Source organism: Panthera uncia (genome assembly GCF_023721935.1).
Source record: "Panthera uncia isolate 11264 chromosome B2 unlocalized genomic scaffold, Puncia_PCG_1.0 HiC_scaffold_24, whole genome shotgun sequence".
NCBI lineage: Eukaryota > Metazoa > Chordata > Mammalia > Carnivora > Felidae > Panthera > Panthera uncia.
The window spans coordinates 22,002,464-22,022,811 of record NW_026057580.1 but is presented as its reverse complement, the minus strand read 5'-3'; the positions used below and the strand labels follow the sequence as shown (position 1 = coordinate 22,022,811).

The 20,348-nt window shown below is 36.3% G+C and overlaps 1 protein-coding gene across 9 annotated transcripts in view; it reads right to left on the bottom strand.

Annotated features, from left to right (window-relative positions):
* MLIP (muscular LMNA interacting protein) overlaps window positions 1–20,348 on the bottom strand; it is a 247,344-nt gene that overhangs the window by 23,727 nt on the left and 203,269 nt on the right. The window contains exon 12 of one of the 9 annotated variants that reach the window (XM_049653832.1): window positions 10,235–10,441. The exons of 7 other annotated variants lie outside the window; for them this stretch is intronic. In XM_049653832.1, the coding sequence (XP_049509789.1) occupies window positions 10,235–10,441 (207 nt within the window). Of the gene's footprint in view, window positions 1–10,234; window positions 10,442–13,427; window positions 18,484–20,348 lie in introns of those variants that run through there. One more of the 9 variants, XM_049653825.1, reaches the window with a different exon arrangement.

The window sequence follows — 20,348 nt, the reverse complement described above, 5'->3', positions numbered from 1 at the left end:
GATGTAAAAGTTGCCTTCCTTTCTTCTGTCTTCCTAGTTCATTCACATAGTACAGCACTACCAGGAAACCTCATCAGAGGTTCCAGAGTCCATTGCCAACCCCTAATACTCCATTTTGCAAAAATAAAAGACAATAGAACTTGAATCTCCTGATAAGTTCACTGTCTATTACATTTAGGTGTAACATTCCTATGCCTATTCCCTAAACTGTGTATTTCTTAACCATAAAACATTTGGCTAAAAAGGTTCCCACACTATTCAAATAACTGTCTCTCACTTTCGGCTTATTCTGAGTGATCCTTTATGTAGAAAAAAACAAATAATGAATGGAATTGGACTGAAATATCTCCATTGTGTTCACTCTCCTCTCGTTTTGTCATTGCAGACAAGTTATATTTCCTCTTTATTCTTAATCTATAATCTCAAGAGCAGCTGCTTGGAAAAGAGGCTAATAAAAATGGATCAGTAAATACTGTGTTGACACATCATAAAGATAAGATACATTTCAAGTTAAATGTTTCACCTCTCTTAGCAAGAACATAATTCTAATATAAAGGATCAGTATATTCTAAAACCTCATTTTATGAAAAAGGCATTTTAATTTCTTAAAAAGTAAATCATAAAGTACATGTTGGCAGCTACAGTACTTTTTCAGAGAAATGACTTTTAATAATTGAAGCAGTGTTCTGGGGGAAAAAAAATGTACCTTCTGATTCAGTAAGTCCATGAATACTGGACGTATAAACACTCAGCCCAATGGTAGATGTTACAAGCACATGGGAGCAATTTCGATTAAGAATTCAACCTAACATTTTATGACTTTCTTTAATTAAGAAAAAAAAAATCCTATGACCTAAGGTAGTATATATACCATTTAATACTTGTGTCTCCTTTTACTTGATAAAAGTTTTATGTGAAAAATAAACCATTATAATCAAGCACTTTTTAACATGTTGATATAGTTTTTCTTTGTAAATTTATTTCTCATAATGAAGTTTATCTTCTTGTTGAATCATGATGGAATTTAAAAGATGAAAGAGGAATAATTTGCTACCATAGGGAAAGCTCAAAATTTTCAGAAACATAAAAACTTTTAAGATCATCCAGTCCAGTGGAAGTTATGAGTTTAGGAGTGTTTTGTTTTGTTTTTTTGATTTTTTGTTTTTGCTTTTTGGTTTTTTTTTGTTAAGCTTATTCATCTATTTTGGGAAAGAGAGAGAGGGAGAGGGAGAGAGACAGAGAGTGTATGTGCGAGTAGGGAAGAGGCAGAGAGAGAGGGAGAGAGAGAGAATCCCACAGAGGCTCTACATTGCCAGCACAGAGTCCAATGAGGGGCTCAAACCATGAGATCATGACCTGAGCCAAAATCAAGAGTCAGAAACTTAACCAACTGAGCCACCCAGGTGCCCCTGAGTTTAGGAGTTTTAAGTAAGTCTCAGGAATCTGCATTCTTCTGAAGCTCCCCATGTAATTCTCATGAAATATAGCCCAGTTTTGATCTTAGAGTAAGAGTTTTAGAACCAAACCCAATATCCTACTATTCCAGAGGAAAAAGAAACTCATGGAAAAAGAGTGACCTGTGTCAACAATATCATTTCTGCAAATTAAATGTACACAAAATAATAATGCAATATTTGGAAGAAAATATGCAAACAAATGAAAAATAGTATAGTAGACTATGAAGAAAAAGGAAAGGGGAGTGAGAAATCAGAGGTAAAGCAAATACATATGGGAATAAACTTGAAAGCATTAAAGGAATGAATAGGTTGTAATACAAGGAAAAAACACATTTTAGATGAGAGTAATGTCCTCCCAGTTATATCGATGGATTGTTTCTTCACTTCAGCACCAAAATTCCACAAACAACAGGTAGCATGCTGAAAAAATATATAAAACTGAGAACTTAAGTTGGAACATGAAAGTTTCAGGTTGCCACTTGATCTTGGTAAAAATCCTATGATAGAGATTCTATTTTTTTTTTACATTTTTTTAAATTTCTTTAAGTAATCTCTGCACCCAAAGTGGGGCTTGAACTCATGACCCCGAGATCAACAGATGCATGTTCTATCTACTATGCCAGCCAGGTGCCCCTAGAGATTCTATTTTTATTGCTATTTTATAAATAAGGAAACTAAAGCAAGAGTATGGGTTACTTTTCTAAACACGGCCATAGAACAATTCATTTATTCAACAAGATTAATTCAGCAACTGATGTCTTACTTTTTTAGAGGCTACAGTTTTGTTGCCCTAGGTCTACTTACTGATCAAACTGGACACTTCTAACAATGACAAGGAGCAAAGAAATAATTGAAATCATATAATATTAAAACTATTTATTAACAAATGGTTTGTTACACTAGTAGATCTATAAGATATTTATTTTCAAAAAAAAAAAACTATTTTTAAAAGTATTTTTTTTTTCCAAAACAATAGGAAAAATAGAATAGATACACTTTTACAAAAATGCCCAGGACGGATCAGGACAGGTGTCATCTTACACAGGAATATATGTTTTCCTCTCTCCGTGAAAGATCTTCACATCTTGCCCTGACCCCCAGCAGTCCTGATCACAGCCTGGGGTCTGCAAGCTGGAGTGATCAGGGCTGGGAGGGTCTTGGGCAGGAAAAACAGAGGTAGGAGATGAATAGCTAATGCTCTCCTGTTCTGAAGTGAAAGCTTTTTTTCAAGGGGCTACTCCAGAGATAAGCACTGAAATACTCCAATTGAATGTGTTAGAAAAAGCTGGCTCCAACACATGCATAGAAAATATACAGTAGAGGGGCACCTGGGTGGCTCAGTCGGTTGAGCGGCTGACTTCAGCTCAGGTCATGATCTCATGGTCCGTGAGTTCGAGCCCCGCATCAGGCTCTGTGCTGACAGCTCAGAGCCTGGAGCCTGTTTCAGATTCTGTGTCTCCCTCTCTCTGACCCTCCCCCGTTCATGCTCTGCTTCTCTCTGTCTCAAAAATAAATAAATGTTTAAAAAAAAAAAAGAAAGAAAATATACAGTAGAATTTAATAGCAGTGGAACCAATGGGGGGATGCCTATGTGAGGAAACCTGCCACACTTATCTCTTTGATGAGACAGAAGCAGACTAGAAATAAAAGAAAATGGTAAATGGCCACAAACAAGGTACAAGGATCATGCGTTTTAGGAAACCAAAAGTGAATAAAATGGCTGCACAGTCACAAATTAGGCCTCCAGATAACACAATTTTTCAAAAACTGAAAGAGAAGATGTCCTCAGAATGGCTGTCAATGTTCTCCTGGGGCTTCAAAGCTGTCTCTCTGTCTATAAAGATGCTGTTCTCACGGATAAAGCCTTGCAAGCTTTCACCGTAAATAGAGCCTTCCTGAGTAAGAAATCCCAGCCTCACTCCTGCCAGCACATCAGAAAAATCATCCTGACTGTGAAGGTCTAGTTCTCCTTCCCTCCTCTCAGTACTATTCATAGGTCCACCATGTGTTTTCTTGTTCGTTTCTACTGCAAGTCGGAAGAAGAGCGACCCAGGGGAGATGGCAGTAAGAGATAACTTCCTGTCCACATGGCCTGTGGTTGTGCTAAAAACAAGGTAGAAAATGGAGCTGGGATAAGAAAAGAGGAAAAAATACAGAAAACTGAGTGCATAAGTGGGAAAAAGGAAAGTAAGTCAGAAGAACTGGGATTTGGGTTTGACTTAAAAATTAAAAAGAGAGCTGCGCCTCAGACATAATGGGAATACAACACAGAAGAAATGAGGCAGAGGATGAAGAAAGAATAAAGGTTATGAAGAGTGATCAGCTTTCAGTTACATACCTTATATGCAGATTAGTTTTCTTACTTGATGGCCAGGAGAGTAGTTGAGACCTCTGTGGTGATGTCTGAGTGGTGCTTAGAAAAAGTAATCTTTCTAAAAGAACTGAATTCTCAAAAATAGAGGGTGTGGGTTCCTGACAGCACAGTCAGCTAAGTGACCAGCCCTTGATTTTGGCTCAGGTCATGATCTCATGGTTTGTGAGATCAAGCCCTGTGTCAAGTTCCATGCCGACAGCATGGAGCCTGCTTGGGATTCTTTCTCCCTCTCTCTCTCTGCCTCTCTCTCTCTCTTTCTCAATCTCTCAAAAATAACAAACAAACAAACAAACAAACAAAAAATAGAGGGTGGATCCACTAGGCTGTGAGCTAGACATCAGCAGATATGCTGTGGAAGGTGTTATTAACTTTGAAAATAAACATTTTTATATAAATTACAAAATAGAGGAAAAATTGGTAAAATGACTGGGGATGAGATAGTTGTAAGATAATGACCCTCCACACCCAGACCTATAACTCCTCTGTACCCTTTATTGTATCAGCAATGATATATGGCCCACAGCATAATATGTCAAAATTAAAGAAAATTCTCTTGCATTCTGATAGCCAAAGTTTTGATTTACAGGATCCTGGACCCCACATTTAGAACATAAACATAAGATTTGTGAATATATATATATAATATAAATTACTGTCATACCTATGTCATCTCGGGCCTTAACATTTTATTACCAGACTCTGAACTTCATTTGACTAGTCCCTGCTTTTCTTTTCCTGAGGGCTCTTCTGGGATTAATGCTCCCATCCCACAGGCACAACCCTCAAACAAAGACAAGCAGGATTCCCCACCCTGCCCGCCCTCCCCCCCACACTCCACCTCAGATTGCCTCACTCTGAGTTGTCCACATTGGCTCCTAGAATTCACCAGCAAATTCAAGCTCTAATTCCCACATGGTAACTTGCTTGATGATACACCCTTTATTCGACACCTTCTCCTTGTCTCAGTTCCCTACTTCCTTAACTGGTGTTTCCTAGAACCACCTCCCAAACTAACTCCTCATACATGAAACTTCTCAGGGAAACCAAAAAAGACACAATTGATTCTCATTATTCACAATAGTTATGTTGTATTAAGTCACTGCAAATATGGAATTAGCAAATCCTGAACCACTGCTCCAGGATGAAATATAAGATTAAGTTCCTGCGAGTCTGATTATGATTTCATCAGTCAATCATATATAGTCTTGTTTAATGTGTCTTTCTGTTTAAAGATATCTTATTTAATATATTATTATTCATTAACATTGAACCTACAGCTAACAGCCCTATAATTCATGCCTAAAGAAAGCTTATCTGACATGTATAGTATCTCTGCGAGGCACATCATAGCCTTCTAATGTATAGAACGCCAAACAGAACTTCAGCACTATGCCTGAGAGGCCATTTTAAATAGTGAAATCAACAAGAAAAAGCACAGAAATTCAAAATCTGTGGTGCTAAGACATGGAGAGAATGATTGCTTATAGCATGAGAGCTAAAACAAGAAAATAGAACATCACCTTGTTCACCCCACTGGGAACATGTGCACAGGCCAATCAAATATTGCATTGTTCTTCACATGTCCACAGATGACCAGAAAAGTGCAGTGAGTATTGCTTTCAGGGTTACCAATAAATTCTAGTGAGTAGGCAAATTCTTAAGTACGGACTCCTAGAATTTTCTACAAACAAGGGGGCAGGAAAAGAAGAGTAAAGAAGGATATGTAGATTATCTAAATCGATGATTCTAAGAGGACCTCACAGAATTTACCTGCTCCCAAGATGCAGGTAACTGTGTTTTCCACGTATACTATAGGGGCTCAGAAGTAACTAATCTAGAACCAATGAGGGCATGCCATTTAGGTGAAGGAAGGAGGAAACAGCAGTGTATTATATGACTGATGGTCATATACCAGACAGGACTGAAAACACCCCAGTAGATACCAGAACCCGCATATGGCAAAGAAAGATCAGATGCCCCCTGCCTCCACCTCCCCACCCCACCTATGTTCCTGTGTTGAAGCACTCCATAAACACCCTGGAAATTGCACACAACCCAAGAAAAAGGGAGTTTCTCAACTGAGTGAAATTGTATTAAATGTACTGATAAATCCATAAATTGACTCATATTTAGTTTCTACTTAAAATGGAAATAATCCCAAATATTCAAGCATCTTAGGCTCCTAGTGAATAACCTGCATCATTTTAGGATTTGTTCATCATGAACACACATTTATTTATGGCTATACCTACAATGTGAAAAGTATCATATTAAGCATGTCACGCCCTAGATGGACACTAGGACAATCACAACAAATGAATACAAGGTAACTTGTAATATACAGGAGATATGTTGGCACAGGCAAGGATTATAAAAATTAAAAGGAGAAAAACATCCCTGAATGTTGATGAATGGGGAAAATTCACAGAGGAGCAGGGATGGTTTGACTAGTCTCTAAAGGATGAGAATGGTTTGCCCTGCCTAAGTAAGGTGAAAAACAGGAAGGTATTTTACATGAGAAGAATGCAGGAGCAAGTTAAACAGTAAGAAATTCCCAAGGCATGCCTGGAGGGAAAGAAGTCGATTGGTTAGGAAAGTAGAATAATAAGAAAGAGTAGGGAGAGATAACAACACGACAGACATAACAAAAGAAGAATCCATTCAATTTGGTGAATGATCAGCTATGAGGTCAAAGCAGAAAAAGGATAATGGCTGAATCAAGTTTTGAGTTTGAGGACAGTACTGTGTTATTAACGACAGAAGTAAGGAAGCCAGAACAGAACTCGTTCGAGGCATAATGAATGATGAGTTTGAAGTGACAACATGACATCCGAGGGGAACTGACAAGAGAGCAGCTGAAGATATAAAACTAAATCTCAGAGGAGAAACAGAATAGGAAATGTGGATTTGAGAATGATCAGGACTAAGATAATCACAGAAGCCTGTGAGTGGGTGGGTATCTGAAGGGAGGCAATTAGAGAGAAGGGGTAGAGGAAGAAGAAGTGTCCACAAGAAAACAAAGAAGGAGCAGTCAGGGAGTTGGAATGTAGACATGATCCCGAGAGTAGGATGAGGAGGGAGATTCAAAAGGGCATGATCAACTGTGTCAGCTGCTGCAAGGGATAAAAGAGACAGAGGACTGAGGAAATTCAGCTGAGTTTGCTGACAAGCAGTTTATCTCCAGAGAGCAGTTTCGATAGAGTGGCTGAAACAAAGAGACAGAATGCTTTCAAGAGTGGGTTAAAGCGCGAATTTATAGAGGGAGAATGAAGATAATGGCTATTGATCACTTTGAGAGAAAGAAAGTCTTGAAATTACTACACTTGTAGCACTATCAAGGAAAAGGAGGGAGATGTGTTCATTTTGTCTTTTTTTTTTTTTTTTTTTTTAGGTTTCTGCATACAAAAGGGAAAGCGTCCAATGAATACAGGACAAATGAAGATCCAAGAGAATGCTAAGAATGGCACTCCAAGAAGGTGTAATAAAATCTAATTCTTATATGGTTGTTATGTCCCGGATACAACCAGTATCAGTGCTTTGCATCAATTAGTACATCTTAATCTCATAATACTCTAGTAAGGTGTGTTTACTAGTATCCTCATTTTGCAGGTGAGTAAATGGAGGCATGCATAGCCTAAATGACTTAACCAACATTACTCTCTGGAAGGAGTGGGGTCAAGAAATGAACTTAGACAGACGGTCCAGAGACATCTTGCTCTTATCCACTGGGCTATATTACTTTGAGGTATTAAAGAAAGAAGAGTAATAACTCCCTTCATGAGACCTCAAGAAAAAGAGGACCCCCTAATTTATTCCAAGATGAAAAGGAAAGTACCTGAGCATCATCACATGTGATATGACATCATATGATGGAGCTCTATCTTGAAACTAAGAGAAGATAGGGATTAAGGTAAAGATATAGGACACTCGGAGTGGGATGAAGATTTAGAAGAAAGAATGTAGTACAGATTCAACAGAAGAATAATAAAACCTGTTAAACACCTTTGGTAGCCCCAGTTGATGAGGGACCATCAAAGGTAGTTAAGTCAAGTTCAGTGTGGCTCTCCAGGGGGATATATGGGAAGATTTGAGTTTGGAGATAAACCTAGTAGTTAATGTTGGGAACCAGGTGTGGCAACGACATTAGGTATTGAAGAGAAGGTAATTTAGATAGCAGATTATGTTTTACAGTTGCAGGCAAGAAACTATTTCAAGTCAAAAAAACAATTCTTGAAACCTGGTATGCTACTGGCCCAATATTTATGACACAAAATTTGTAAACATAGATATCAAATTGGGTAATCTGTATATTTTGATGGGAACAATTAAAGTATAAGGCTATTAGATGTTCTGAACCTTCCATCAAGAAATATTGTCTTACACTATGATTATATTATTATTATTATTTCTGATGTTATTGTTTCTTTATTCAGTATCAATAAATCTCAGACTCTGAAAGACAAAATCTATTATGAAGACTGTATAAAATGAAAACAGTTGTCCAACCTCATATCACTTTTCTATATTGTTCTTTACAACCTCACTGGTACAGGTTAAAATACGGATGAAATACTGACCCTATCCTTGAACCTCCATGAATGTTGAATGGTTCTAGAAAACAGCACCAAAATATCAAAAGAATGAGCTACTTAATGCAATTGGTATCTATAAAATACAATTATAATCCCATCATAGATGATAATTTATAAGACAATTGTTATGTTATTTTCAGAATCATTAACTCTATAGCTAAAAGGATTTCATAAATGTTGGCAAGGATTAAATCAGGGACAATTTCAAATAATAGAAAATATTTTAAGAATATTATACTTTCCCTGAAATATTTGTTTTTTCTAAACCAAGTGTAAGAAACAAACAAAAGTCATAAAAATGTCATCCTGAACCTTGTCTAAAAACATTCTGTTTTCAGAAAATGGATATTTTAAAGTTTAATTCAGGGTTGATCATTCACTAATGATAGATGCTATTAAATATGAAAGATAAAATATTATTCATATAGTAATGTTCACTTTTTAGATGACTGACTCTCTTTAGACTGAGTTTATGAACATTTCCTCAAAAAAAAAAAAAAAAGGGGGGCCCAAGGAATATTGTACAACTACACTCTGGAACATATTGATTCTGGCCTTTATTGATTTCCAAGTACAGGGGTATATTCCATTAGATATAGAGGATTTGCAAAATAAATGGTTTTAAAAAAGATTTTGAGTTTTACAAAAAAAATTAATTGCAGGTTAAATTTAACTAATCAATTCTTTTATAAAGTTTTCAGAATCTGAGAGTCTGTAAGTAGCCAGGATGGCCTTATGGTAATGGTCAGAAGAGCAACAGGTACTTTTATATAAAAGCTTTGTGCGGCACCGTTGACTGCTTGCTTCTAATACAACATTTGTGATTGCATTCCAAAGCCAACTATAAATATTTTTCACTTAAAATACATTGTATGTATTTAGGGGCACCTGGGTGGCTCAGTCAGTTAAGCGTCTGACTTCAGCTCAGGTCATGATCTCACAGCTTGGGGTTCGAGCCCCACGTCAGACTCTGTGCTAACAGCTCAGAGCCTGGAGCCTGCTTCAGATTCTGTGTCTCCCTCTCTCTCTCTGCCCCTCTCCCACTCCGTCTCTTTCTCTCTCAAAAAATAAACACTTAAAAAATAAATTAATAAATAAAATATATTATATGTATTTAAGTATATATTTATAGATATACAAAATATTTATATATGTAACATATATACATGTGTAATATGTATACATATATACATATTTTAAAATACCGAACACCTCATTTTACATATCCCATCACTATGCGTTGTGAGGCAGATAGACACATTTTAAAATAAAACGTTAATAGCATAAGGTATAAACTTGTTGAAACACTCTGCTGTATACCTGAAACTAATGTAACATTGTGTCAACTATACTCAAATAAAAAATAAAATAAAATAAAATAAGATGTTAATATTACTTTACAGATATTCGTAGAAATTCTAATTATTTCATTGCTCATTGGCTGTGATAGTGCCTCCTGATTAAGGCACCGCAATTTAAAGAAGCTTTTTAAAGAACATTGAACTGAGACTATAAGGTAAATTAATAATGGCACCTTGTAAGGTTCTGGAAAATTTCTCAGGATTTCCACTTTGGGGTTTGCACAAGAGGCAAGGAGGAATACAAAACCAGGAAATGACTTTGAAAGCAAAAATAAATACTTACTAATTTCTCAAGGTTGATTATTATCTTTTTGTAAGGTCATGGGCTTTAACACAAATAATTAATAGTCTTAATATATATGTTTCTACACTTAAGTTTTAAAAAGCTAAGCATAAAGAAGTTTCACAGCACAGATCAGAACAGTTCCCACCTTGGCAGGGAATTCTCACCTTATTATATGTGTTGCCACTAAACAGGGTGTGAGAATTCCCCTGTTCATCACTCAGTGAGAAGGAGGACAAATGACTGAAGGGTCCTGGGGTAAGACAGTCAGCGTGTGAGAGAGTCTGTGGAGGCAGCAGGGACTTAGCAGAAGGATAGAGTCTAGTCTGATATAAAGGGTGGAGAGAAACAGGCTTGTGAGGAACTGTCACATCCTGGGAACAAGAAAGGTATAAAGAACATGTTAGTGGACAAAAGTCAAGCTCACTTGGAATTAAGTCTAAGTATAATAGACGTTATGTCAGAATCTCTTACTACTGGGGAGCCTGGGTGGCTCAGCCAGTTAAGCGTCCCAACTCTTAATCCTGGCCCAGGTCATGATCTTACAGTTCGTGGGTTCAAGCCCTGAGTCTGGCTCTGTGCTGACAGCAAAGAGTCTCCTTGGGATTCTCTCTCTCTCTCCCTCTCTCCCTGCCCCTCCCCTGTTCACTCTCTTTCTCTCTCAAAATAAATAAATAAACTTAAAAAAAAAAAAAAAAAAAAGAATCTCTTACCACTAAGAAGGAAACCTCTCCTCACAGTTGGACCCTTCTCCAGACACCTGCTTTCATAGTATATTGTTTGTCTCTTTCAATAATTCCTGTCAGTCTCCTCCTCCAGCCTCTTCTGCCAAACTAAACAAGCACCTGTAGTGTCGCCTGAAGGGTGTCAAGGTCGTTATTTTTGAAAGTATCAAGAGGAGAAAAGTTTAAGGAAGGAGAGAGATCCCAAAGGTGATAGGATGAGATTTAAAAAGTCTTCATTGAAGAGGTAGGTAACAGTGGAAGTTATTTTAAGAGGACTTGTGATCTGGTCAGGAAGAAATGGGGGACACAGAGGAGCGCATCTTAGAGGATATCAATGCTCAAGCAGCGGAGCGGAAGTGTTGGTTTAATTCGTGGTACAGTAAGTGGCCAAATTGGGCCGAGGACCGGCAAGGGATCAGGATAGGCAAGAATGGAAAGAACCATGAGTTCTATGCCAGGCAGTGTGTTACTTTGGAGAGAAACTGGAGATTGTGCATACAGATGAGTTCAAGTGTAGAGAGAGGGAATGCGGCCTTACCTTGGGTTAGTCTTTAACCTGGAGAGGAGATGAATGTGAAAGACTTTGAGGAAGTAGGACCAGAGAGAAGACCAGGCATTGTGAAAGGGGCAAGGAAGCCCTAAGAGTGGGAAGTCTTGAGCCTACAAAGAAAAGCTGCAGAAAGGGCCCAGATACGTATGTATCTGTGAAAGATAGGGCTGCTTTTTTGCAGATAAATAAGCACCTCTTATATTTCTGAAATTTTTCATGTAAGGAAATAAATTGACAGTGATTGTTCTATAGTAAAAACCCTCAGTACATGAATTTTATAAAATGATATCTGCTTTACTCACTTTTGTGGCCTCAGAGTTAAGTACAATGCCTAATACAATAGATGCTTAATGCATTAATGGCTGAAATTTCAGAGGAATATAATGTTTTCTATGAGTTCAATAATGTATTCAGTTATTCCTCTACTCCATGAGCAATGAACGAGTATATTTGGTTTTGTGTGAAATGGAATTTGGTACAAAATAATACACATTGTTCAAAATTATATTTAGCATGCAAGTAAATTCAACTTTAAAACTGTACACTTAATATTTTGTTATGTAGGTTTAGTTCATTTTTCCAATAACGTATTTTTAAGGCACTGATTGGCTTTCTAAAATGTACATTGATGTGTTTGCTGTATCAGTAGATGTATTATTTCTTTTTTTAAGCATTAAATTCAAAACTGACTTTAAAAAACTCAGAAAATTTAAACAGTTAGAAAATTATAATTCTAGATCTTTTAACTTTGTAGAAATGAGAGGTTATAACCCTCTGAACCTTGAAATGGTGACTAATTAGTATCTTGTTTGTGCTGCAATATTTATTTTACATATCAAGCCAATACAAATATTTTCACTCATACACGCTACAAGCATACATAATTATAAAAAAAAGGATGGCATCCTATTTACAACATTCTACATATTATTTCTCTGTATTTTCCCCCAACTTAACAACAGCTTTGGTATATTTCTATGTCAGTACATGAAAGCTTTGGATGTCCTACCAAAACACATTACTGAGTTATCTCACGGATGTAATTGTCACTCAGTGAATTCTCGTGGAAGCTCCAGGTATATTACCCAAAATAGCAAATCACTTAACATTGTGATAAATTTACCACCTCTTTGCCAGGTTTTACACTTGCAATTCCTTTCTTTTGTCTAATTCCATTGGCCAATACTGCTAACATTATTAAATAATAGTCATGTTATTCTGCAACTTTAATGGAATGCTTGTAGTATTCCATTAAAGATGGAATTAAAGATGGCTTTTAGATTGAAATGTATTCTAATTTTGTTTTATTTCTCAATCAACTATTCCATTATTTTATCAACAATTAATTACACTTCTTAATCAGGGTGGGAAGTGATTAATCCGAAAACCGAGTAGCAAACACAAAGACTAGCTGTGTAAAAAAAAAAAAAAAAAAAAGGTGACATTATTATTGACAGTTGACAGTGCTTAGGAAAAGGTGATCAGAACAGTCTGGTTTATATTCTGGCCTCAACTTTTCTTGGAGGGTTCAAGATCCATTGTGAGGATGTCAGAAGCCAAGTCTGTAGTCATGCAGGGGAAGCAGAGGGTTTCTTATACGGGGGAAATCTGGCAGGGCTAAGGCCTAATCAATCAGGCAGCAAACATTTCCTGTTTCTACGCTCACTATGGCCAACCTCCATCTCTCAGGAGTCGGTCAACTCTGAAATTCTGTGGGGTCAGATGATACCAGCTATTTCAGGCAGCTCGGCAGGGAGAGGACAGCAGAATTGTATCAGCACTTGGACAGGTCATAGAGAGCTAAGAATCTTGGCCAGGCTCACTTGAGCACTGTCTGGTTGATAATACAGTGCAGAGGAGAAGGGATTCTTGGTGGTGACAGCCTCCACATCTATGTCACCTGAGGCACCAATCTGTGCTAGCTGTCTTCTCTGCTTTTCTTAAGTTGTTATCCTGCAATTCTCTTTACCATCACCTTGGAAATGTTCTTTGCCTATCTGTTATGTGCCATCTGCTGTTTCCAGTATGCCAGGCCTTTCTTGCTTTCCTCTCATATTCACTGGGCCCTAAAGGAGCTTCGGGGGTGGGGGTGGGGGGGGGAATGGAATATTAGAAGAAAAGTTTTGACCTTTGCATGTTGAAAATTTTGTTCTGCCCTTACATTTAATTTTCTGGATATAGGATTCTAAGTTGCAGAATAATTTCTTTCAGAATTTTGAAAGTATTTTTACAATTTCTGTGTTACTCTACTGCTACTATTTTATAGGTATTTTCCCAAAACATTTTATGTTTATGATTTCTATGGCCTTTCTGATTTCCAGTTTTCTTTTGCCAATTCTTATAAATTTATTTTTCTTGTTTTCCTTATGCATAGGAAACTTTATTGTTCTTAAATTCTATACATTGTATACCTTATTGATTTATTTTTATTCTCTTTTTAATTCATTAACCATGTTTAGAGTTGCACGTTTTCTTCCAAGGACTATTTTAACTGTATTCCTTAAGTTCTAATAGACAATAGTTTCATTACTTTTTTTCTCATTTCTTCCCAGGTAGAAATTTTATTTTGAATTTCCTCTTTAATCGAAATTTTGTTGAAAAACAAATCTTTCACTATACAGATGGCCAGGAAAGCCAAATTGTCATAATGTATCTTGAAGTTTGTTGCTTTTTAAAATACTTTGTCATAAGATAACTTTAGAACCTCCGAATGACTCCAAAGATTTTATTGGTCCTTCTCCATCTCATTATTATAAATATACAATATTATGTATTTAATATATATTACATATATAATCTCCATCTCATTATTATAAAGATATACACACACATAGCTTTATCCCTATGTTTCTATTACTATATATAAGAATCTTAACTATATATTAATGTAACATATATAACAGGCTCTCATAGTGCACGCATGTGCACACCTACATCATCCCTGTCATCATAACTATCTGTGGATGTTGATGTAACTTCAACTTCATACCTACAATGTTTTCATATACTCTATTGCTGATTATACATTCACAGTTTTCCCATAGAACTGTAATTTTATTATAAAGAAGTCACTCACTTTAGGGAGTAAATTTTCTCTGACTTATTTCTCTTTTAGGTCCCCAAAGTGTCACTTTCTTTTTATTTTATATCTAGAACACAAATGCTATATAATGAGACTAGTTTTAAATCTATACTTTGATCTAACTGTATCATAAAATTACAATATAGTGTCACTTGCTCACTACTTACTGCTTTAAATATTCAGAGCTGTTTTCGAAGCATTTTCAAAGCATTTCTAATGGTATCAAAGGAATGAATTTCAGTGTATCATTCTATAGTTTTCTGTGTATTATTTTACAGTATTTTATGCAGCAGAAAGAACATATATATTTCCAATTAAATTGGGTTTTTAATTTTTCCTTTATGAATATTCCTCAAAAAAGATGCTTATCACTGACTTCCATAAAACTTTAAACACTGTAATATTAAATACCTCATGTCTTTAAACAGTACTGAAATTACACAGCTTCTCCATGTCCTGATGCCTACTCTGTAACTATCTTATGATGCCATCATATAATTATTAGTTAAAACTCAAGACAAAACTATAAATGTAGGAATGGGTATATTATTATTAATAATGAATTAGTAATATGGCTATTAACAAAGCTTATACTACATATAGATATTATATCATCTCTGCCACGTCTTGCTATGTATTCCTATATTAGTGGTATATTCAATTTAGATTATTTTGTGGGAGGTTTTTTAAAGTAAAGTCACTTGTTAATTTTATGAGGATTATTTTACTTAAAAATAGTTAATGTGATAAATCATATGTCCAACTGGGCACATGAACTTCCATCAAGGACAAAAGGCTTAAGCAACAGCCAAGTGAGGGCTCTCTGTTCAATGCACCAAACTGGAGAGCTGACACTTTCCCAGAAATCTCACTTTAAAAATGCATACGTTGTGACTATCTGGCTCTCAGGCTTACAAAGGACACCATCGTAAACCCATATAAATCAGCAAAGCTTAAAATATTTCCTATAATTCTAAGTCAGGAAGTGGCCAACTCTTTCTGTGAAGGTCCACTTAGTATATGTAATAGGTTTTACGAACCATATATTCTGTCACAATTACCATGGTAGCATGAAAGCATCCTTGGGTAATACATAATGAGTAGACATAGTTGTATGCCAAGAAAATTTTATTTATAGGAACAGGCGGTAGACCAGATCTGGCCCACAGGTAATAGTTGGTGACCCCTGTTTTAGATGGAAAAAGTCAATAAAATCTTTACCATGTCTGACTCATACCCCACCTCCACCCAATGAATTATCTTGAGGTTGGTAGATACTACTTTGGAGATCACTATTCTAAATGATTCCTGAAAATGAACATCATCTACCCTGCTTTAGCATTCAATGGATGAATCTTTTAATGTTTTAGTTTTTGAGGGAAGGACAGGAGTCATAAAATTGTCTCATACGTGTTTCTATCAGTGAGATATGTTAACAGTTATTTCTAATAAAATGCTGTAAACTGTTTTTCATTTACTTGAGAATTGTCATTTTCAATACAAAAATACTCAGCACAAATTTTTTCAGAGTAAAATAAGCTTTACTTAGGAGCTTGGTTTTTAGAAAAGGATTAATTATTTTGGTTGATTATATCATATCCTAAAAACCTTAAAGATCACAAGAAGTTATGAAGCAAATAATACCTTGGTTCATTAGAGGAAAATGTAGCGGACAATATGCAGTGAATACATTAATTTTGCTGTGTCTATTAAGAGAACTGGAGATACTGAAGAATTAAGTATTGACACAGACATCCAAAAATGAATGCTATAGCCATATCGACTGCATTTGCCACTCTAGAAAAAGCCTACTTTCTATTCAGCCATCAAGTCAAACTATTTAACTTCAAAAGCTGTTTTCATTGCAACACCAAAGGGCATTTTTAAGGCACTATGGGCTCTTTTCATTAAAGCCTGCACATCTGAGACTCTTTTGTTCCATCCTGGCATTTGAAAGCTACCCCCTTTTCTGTGGTTCCGAAGTAAAGGGTGAAAATCTACTTTCTCTCTGCTCCCTCTGTCCCCACTTCACACATGCAGCTATTTGTGCCCCTGGAAACTCAGAGCACCACTGGGTGACATTGCTGGAGCCTTTAACCACATCCTCTCTCCCTTCTACCTCTTATTTTTAAATACAGCCCTTGTTTTCAGTTTTCCTTTCCTGCCTGGAGCTTGTAACAATTTAAAAATCAGAATTATAGCATTTCTGCTACAGTTTCGGTTTGAAACAACACCCTCCCCCTTCATAAAGTCAAGAACAGTTACAACGTATTTCGTAACCAGTGACTCCTTCAGCCAAAGGCGTATCAGCATTTTACAGACACTGTCACAGAAACCCCAAATTACCAAGAAGAGACTGTAATTATCTACATTCCCCGAAGATCAAGCCAAGATAAATTAGGTCTCTTAATTTTGAACATATGGTATAACTTCTTGTTTATCAGTCCTAATTCTGAAGAATTCATATGCATTTTAAAAACAGACGTACTTAAAGCCACACTTATCTATTTCAAATCCTCATTTGAACCAAAAAAATGTAAACTTGCGAAGTATGAAAAGACATAGCATATGCTTAGCTTTTTCAAATCCCCTTCACCAAAAAAAGTTTTTAAATGATTAAAATATAATTTTGAAGATAGGCTTTGGATTATTTAGGGCTTAGAGTCTGTGACTGTCTAACAGCAAGCTTCACAGAGCAGATGAACTAGATCAGCGTGAAGATATTTGATGGCGACGTGTTCAAAGGACAAGGAAGAAAATATTCTGTAATCAATCGCAGTGGGCACTAGAGCGTTAAAATGCTGAGTCTTATGTTTTTCTACACACATAGTTTAATTCTTGTCTTAGGTTGCCCGCCTACATGTATTTGGTGGAGGGGAACAACTTATATTGAAGAAGTCAAAAAGCAACATAGAAGAGAGACTTCTGTGACTTCTCCTAACAGTGGGGAGAAGGAGAACCTATTTGGTGACCCTTTAGCAAGGAGTCAGTGCCCTTCTTCCAAAATTATAGTGATGTTAAAGGAAACAATAACAATAAATATTTCAAATGTGCACTCCCTTGAAAGTGTCCAGAGCCCTTTTGCAGTGACTATTTCATGGAATCATAAATGGGTATGAATATGCATACCATTACAAATGGAACTTGTAGTCCCATTTTTCTAGGATGAAATTGAAGTTCACAGTTTCTAGGCTCACATAGAATCCATGTTCTTTCCATTGCATTCTATCATAAAGTTTCCTTTGCAGGAAGCAGAAGAGTCAAGGACTGCAGTTACTAGCAGTCAAGATCAGTCCCTTAATGGATCAGAGGACCAGAGGAGCAGCCCACGGCAGGTGCAGCCTGAGTGTGCAGTGGACAGTTATGAGTGAGGAGGTATGGAGGATTGCAGAGAAGGTTAAGAGTGGCAAAAAGAGGCTGAGGTCAGAGTTCAGAGTATGTAGAATTCCCTAGAATCTAAGCTTCATGCTGCAGGGATATTATCTGCTCCTTTTCCAGTAGAGTCACTCCTATCTATTGCAGAGCCTGGCACAAACATTAAAAGGTTGGATGCTATGAGTAGAGAGAAAGGAATGAGTGTGGAGAGAAGCTGCAACACCATTCATCAGGAAACCATAGCACTGCAGGGACTGCATGCCAAGCAATAAGAACAATTTGTTATGATTTTGACCTAAGCAGGAGAGTAGAAGACTTTCCATCTCTCCAAAGGTATGACCTAAGTAACACTTGCTCTTTTTTTCTTTTCCTTTTTCAAATCACCTAAGGATGAGAAATATCATGCAATAGTATTTAAATAGTATTTAATAATAATATTTATCATATTATAATAATATTTAAGTAATATTTAATACTATTTATTATATTATAATAATATTTAAAGACATAGACACAGAATTTCAGGGTAAGAGGGCACTGTTGAAAGTATTTTGTACAATGCCCACGTTTTGCAGGTATGTAATGAGGCCCAGGATCAGGAATGACTCCATCCAACAGCATGCATTTTTCATACAGACTGGCTGATATTCAAAAATTTCTCCTTTTGTTTGATTTTCTTGAAATCTAACAAGTGGGGAAATACAAGAATGAGGAATAAATGTCTGGGAAGATGGGGAAGCCATAACGTTGCTGAAATATCTAGAGCCAATGAAAATGTATTCCCTTTATCTAACAGGGCTATCATTACAAGTAGAGGCTACATGGAACGTGGGAGATTCCATAAATGGAGGCTTACTTACCTCCTTTGTACAAATCAAATAGGGAAAAATTCTTAGTTAAGACACAAAAAGAAGACACCTAGTCACTGTCAGTTGAACTGAAATGCCCTTAGCAGTGTATAATTGAGCTTCATTAGTCATAGTATTCTTGAAGCTGGAAGGGAACCAAGAAATGGTCTGGTCCAGGATTTCTCGATTCCAGCACTACTGACATTTCAGGCAGGAAAATTCTTTGTTGTGGGAGACTGTCCTGTATATTGTAGAATGTTTAATAGCATTTCTGGTCTCTACCCACTAAATGCCAGAGGCATCCCTGGTTGTGACAACCAATAACGTTTAGGGCAATGTCACCCCAGTTGAGAACCACTGGGCTCACCCAATCCCCTTACTTCATGGATGAGTTTCCTGATTCACAAATGCAAAGGGTAGAGCTGGTTAATCACACTTCCACAACTACAAACCAGATTTCAGAACTCTTCCAGCAAAACCAAGCTGTTCTAGTTTTCTTTTTTTTTTTTTTTTTTTTTTTTTTTTAGTTTTCTTTTGATTCAATTATACATCAGAACAAATAAGGTCATCAGGTCCTGCCTGGATGGGGATTCTAAATTCAGAGGTGAAACTAGCCTGACCCTACAATACCCTGCAAAAGGCCAGTTCTTCTATCAAATGCAATTCATGAGAACCCAATATTTTCCAGAAATGGATTAGCCAAAGATTGGAAAAAAAAAAAAAAAAAAAAAACACCTCTGTTTTTCCGAACGTACCAGATGCAATGGATATCATATACTCTTGGTTTTATTTGAACAGGTAAAGTATGTTAAGCCTCTCAGCTCTACTAGATAAAGATAACCAACAATCCAGCTTCTCATGAGTTGTTTATTTTAAGACCAAATGCAATTTTCTATTTTCAAGAAAGAGTAAAGATTTAAAAAAAAAAAACATATTACACGTCTAAAGGTCCATTAGACAAATTGATATTTGGATGGCTGGCTACAAGAGATTATATTTCTCTTAGGATGTCCATATTTGGAGATTAGAACATTATTTCAAAAAAGTCAAAAAACCTGCCAGCTCTTTCATCCCTAAGGAATCACCAATTTTGAATTTATAAATTTACTACAGATCTTCCTTTCCATGTAGACTTTGAAATAAAGAAAACTACATTTTTGCATTTGTATAATGTATTCCATTTTCTTTTTCCTATATATTCTTTTGTAAATGACCTGTTTCACCAGCCTGAATTCAAGTTTCCATATGCTGGACTTCTCACTCAGGCTGTGTTTGGCTCTTTAATGAAATTCAAAAAACCATTTTTTTTTTTTTACCACTTTTATCTCTGACTCATTCTCTCCAAACATTCTTTTGGTTGCTCTTCTCATTTGGATTTGTTGTTTTCTCTGCCTAAATTACCCACCTTAAATTATTTTATCTTGGATCACAGAAAAGAGAAGGTTTCCAACTCTCTTCACATAACTCATTTTCAGACTTATATATCTTGCTGTGACCTTTACATTTGTCATCAAAGACTGTCTAATCTCACCCACACGTTAAAATAAGCAACAATGTCCCTAGTGCTTTAGAGAGTATAATGTGTTTCAAACACATCAATCTTAGCATTTATATTCAGATAATACATCCAACTTTTACTAGGTCCCCCTCTATGCTTTCTACCTTGATTCCACTTGTCATGGGTCAAAGAAAATTGTTCAA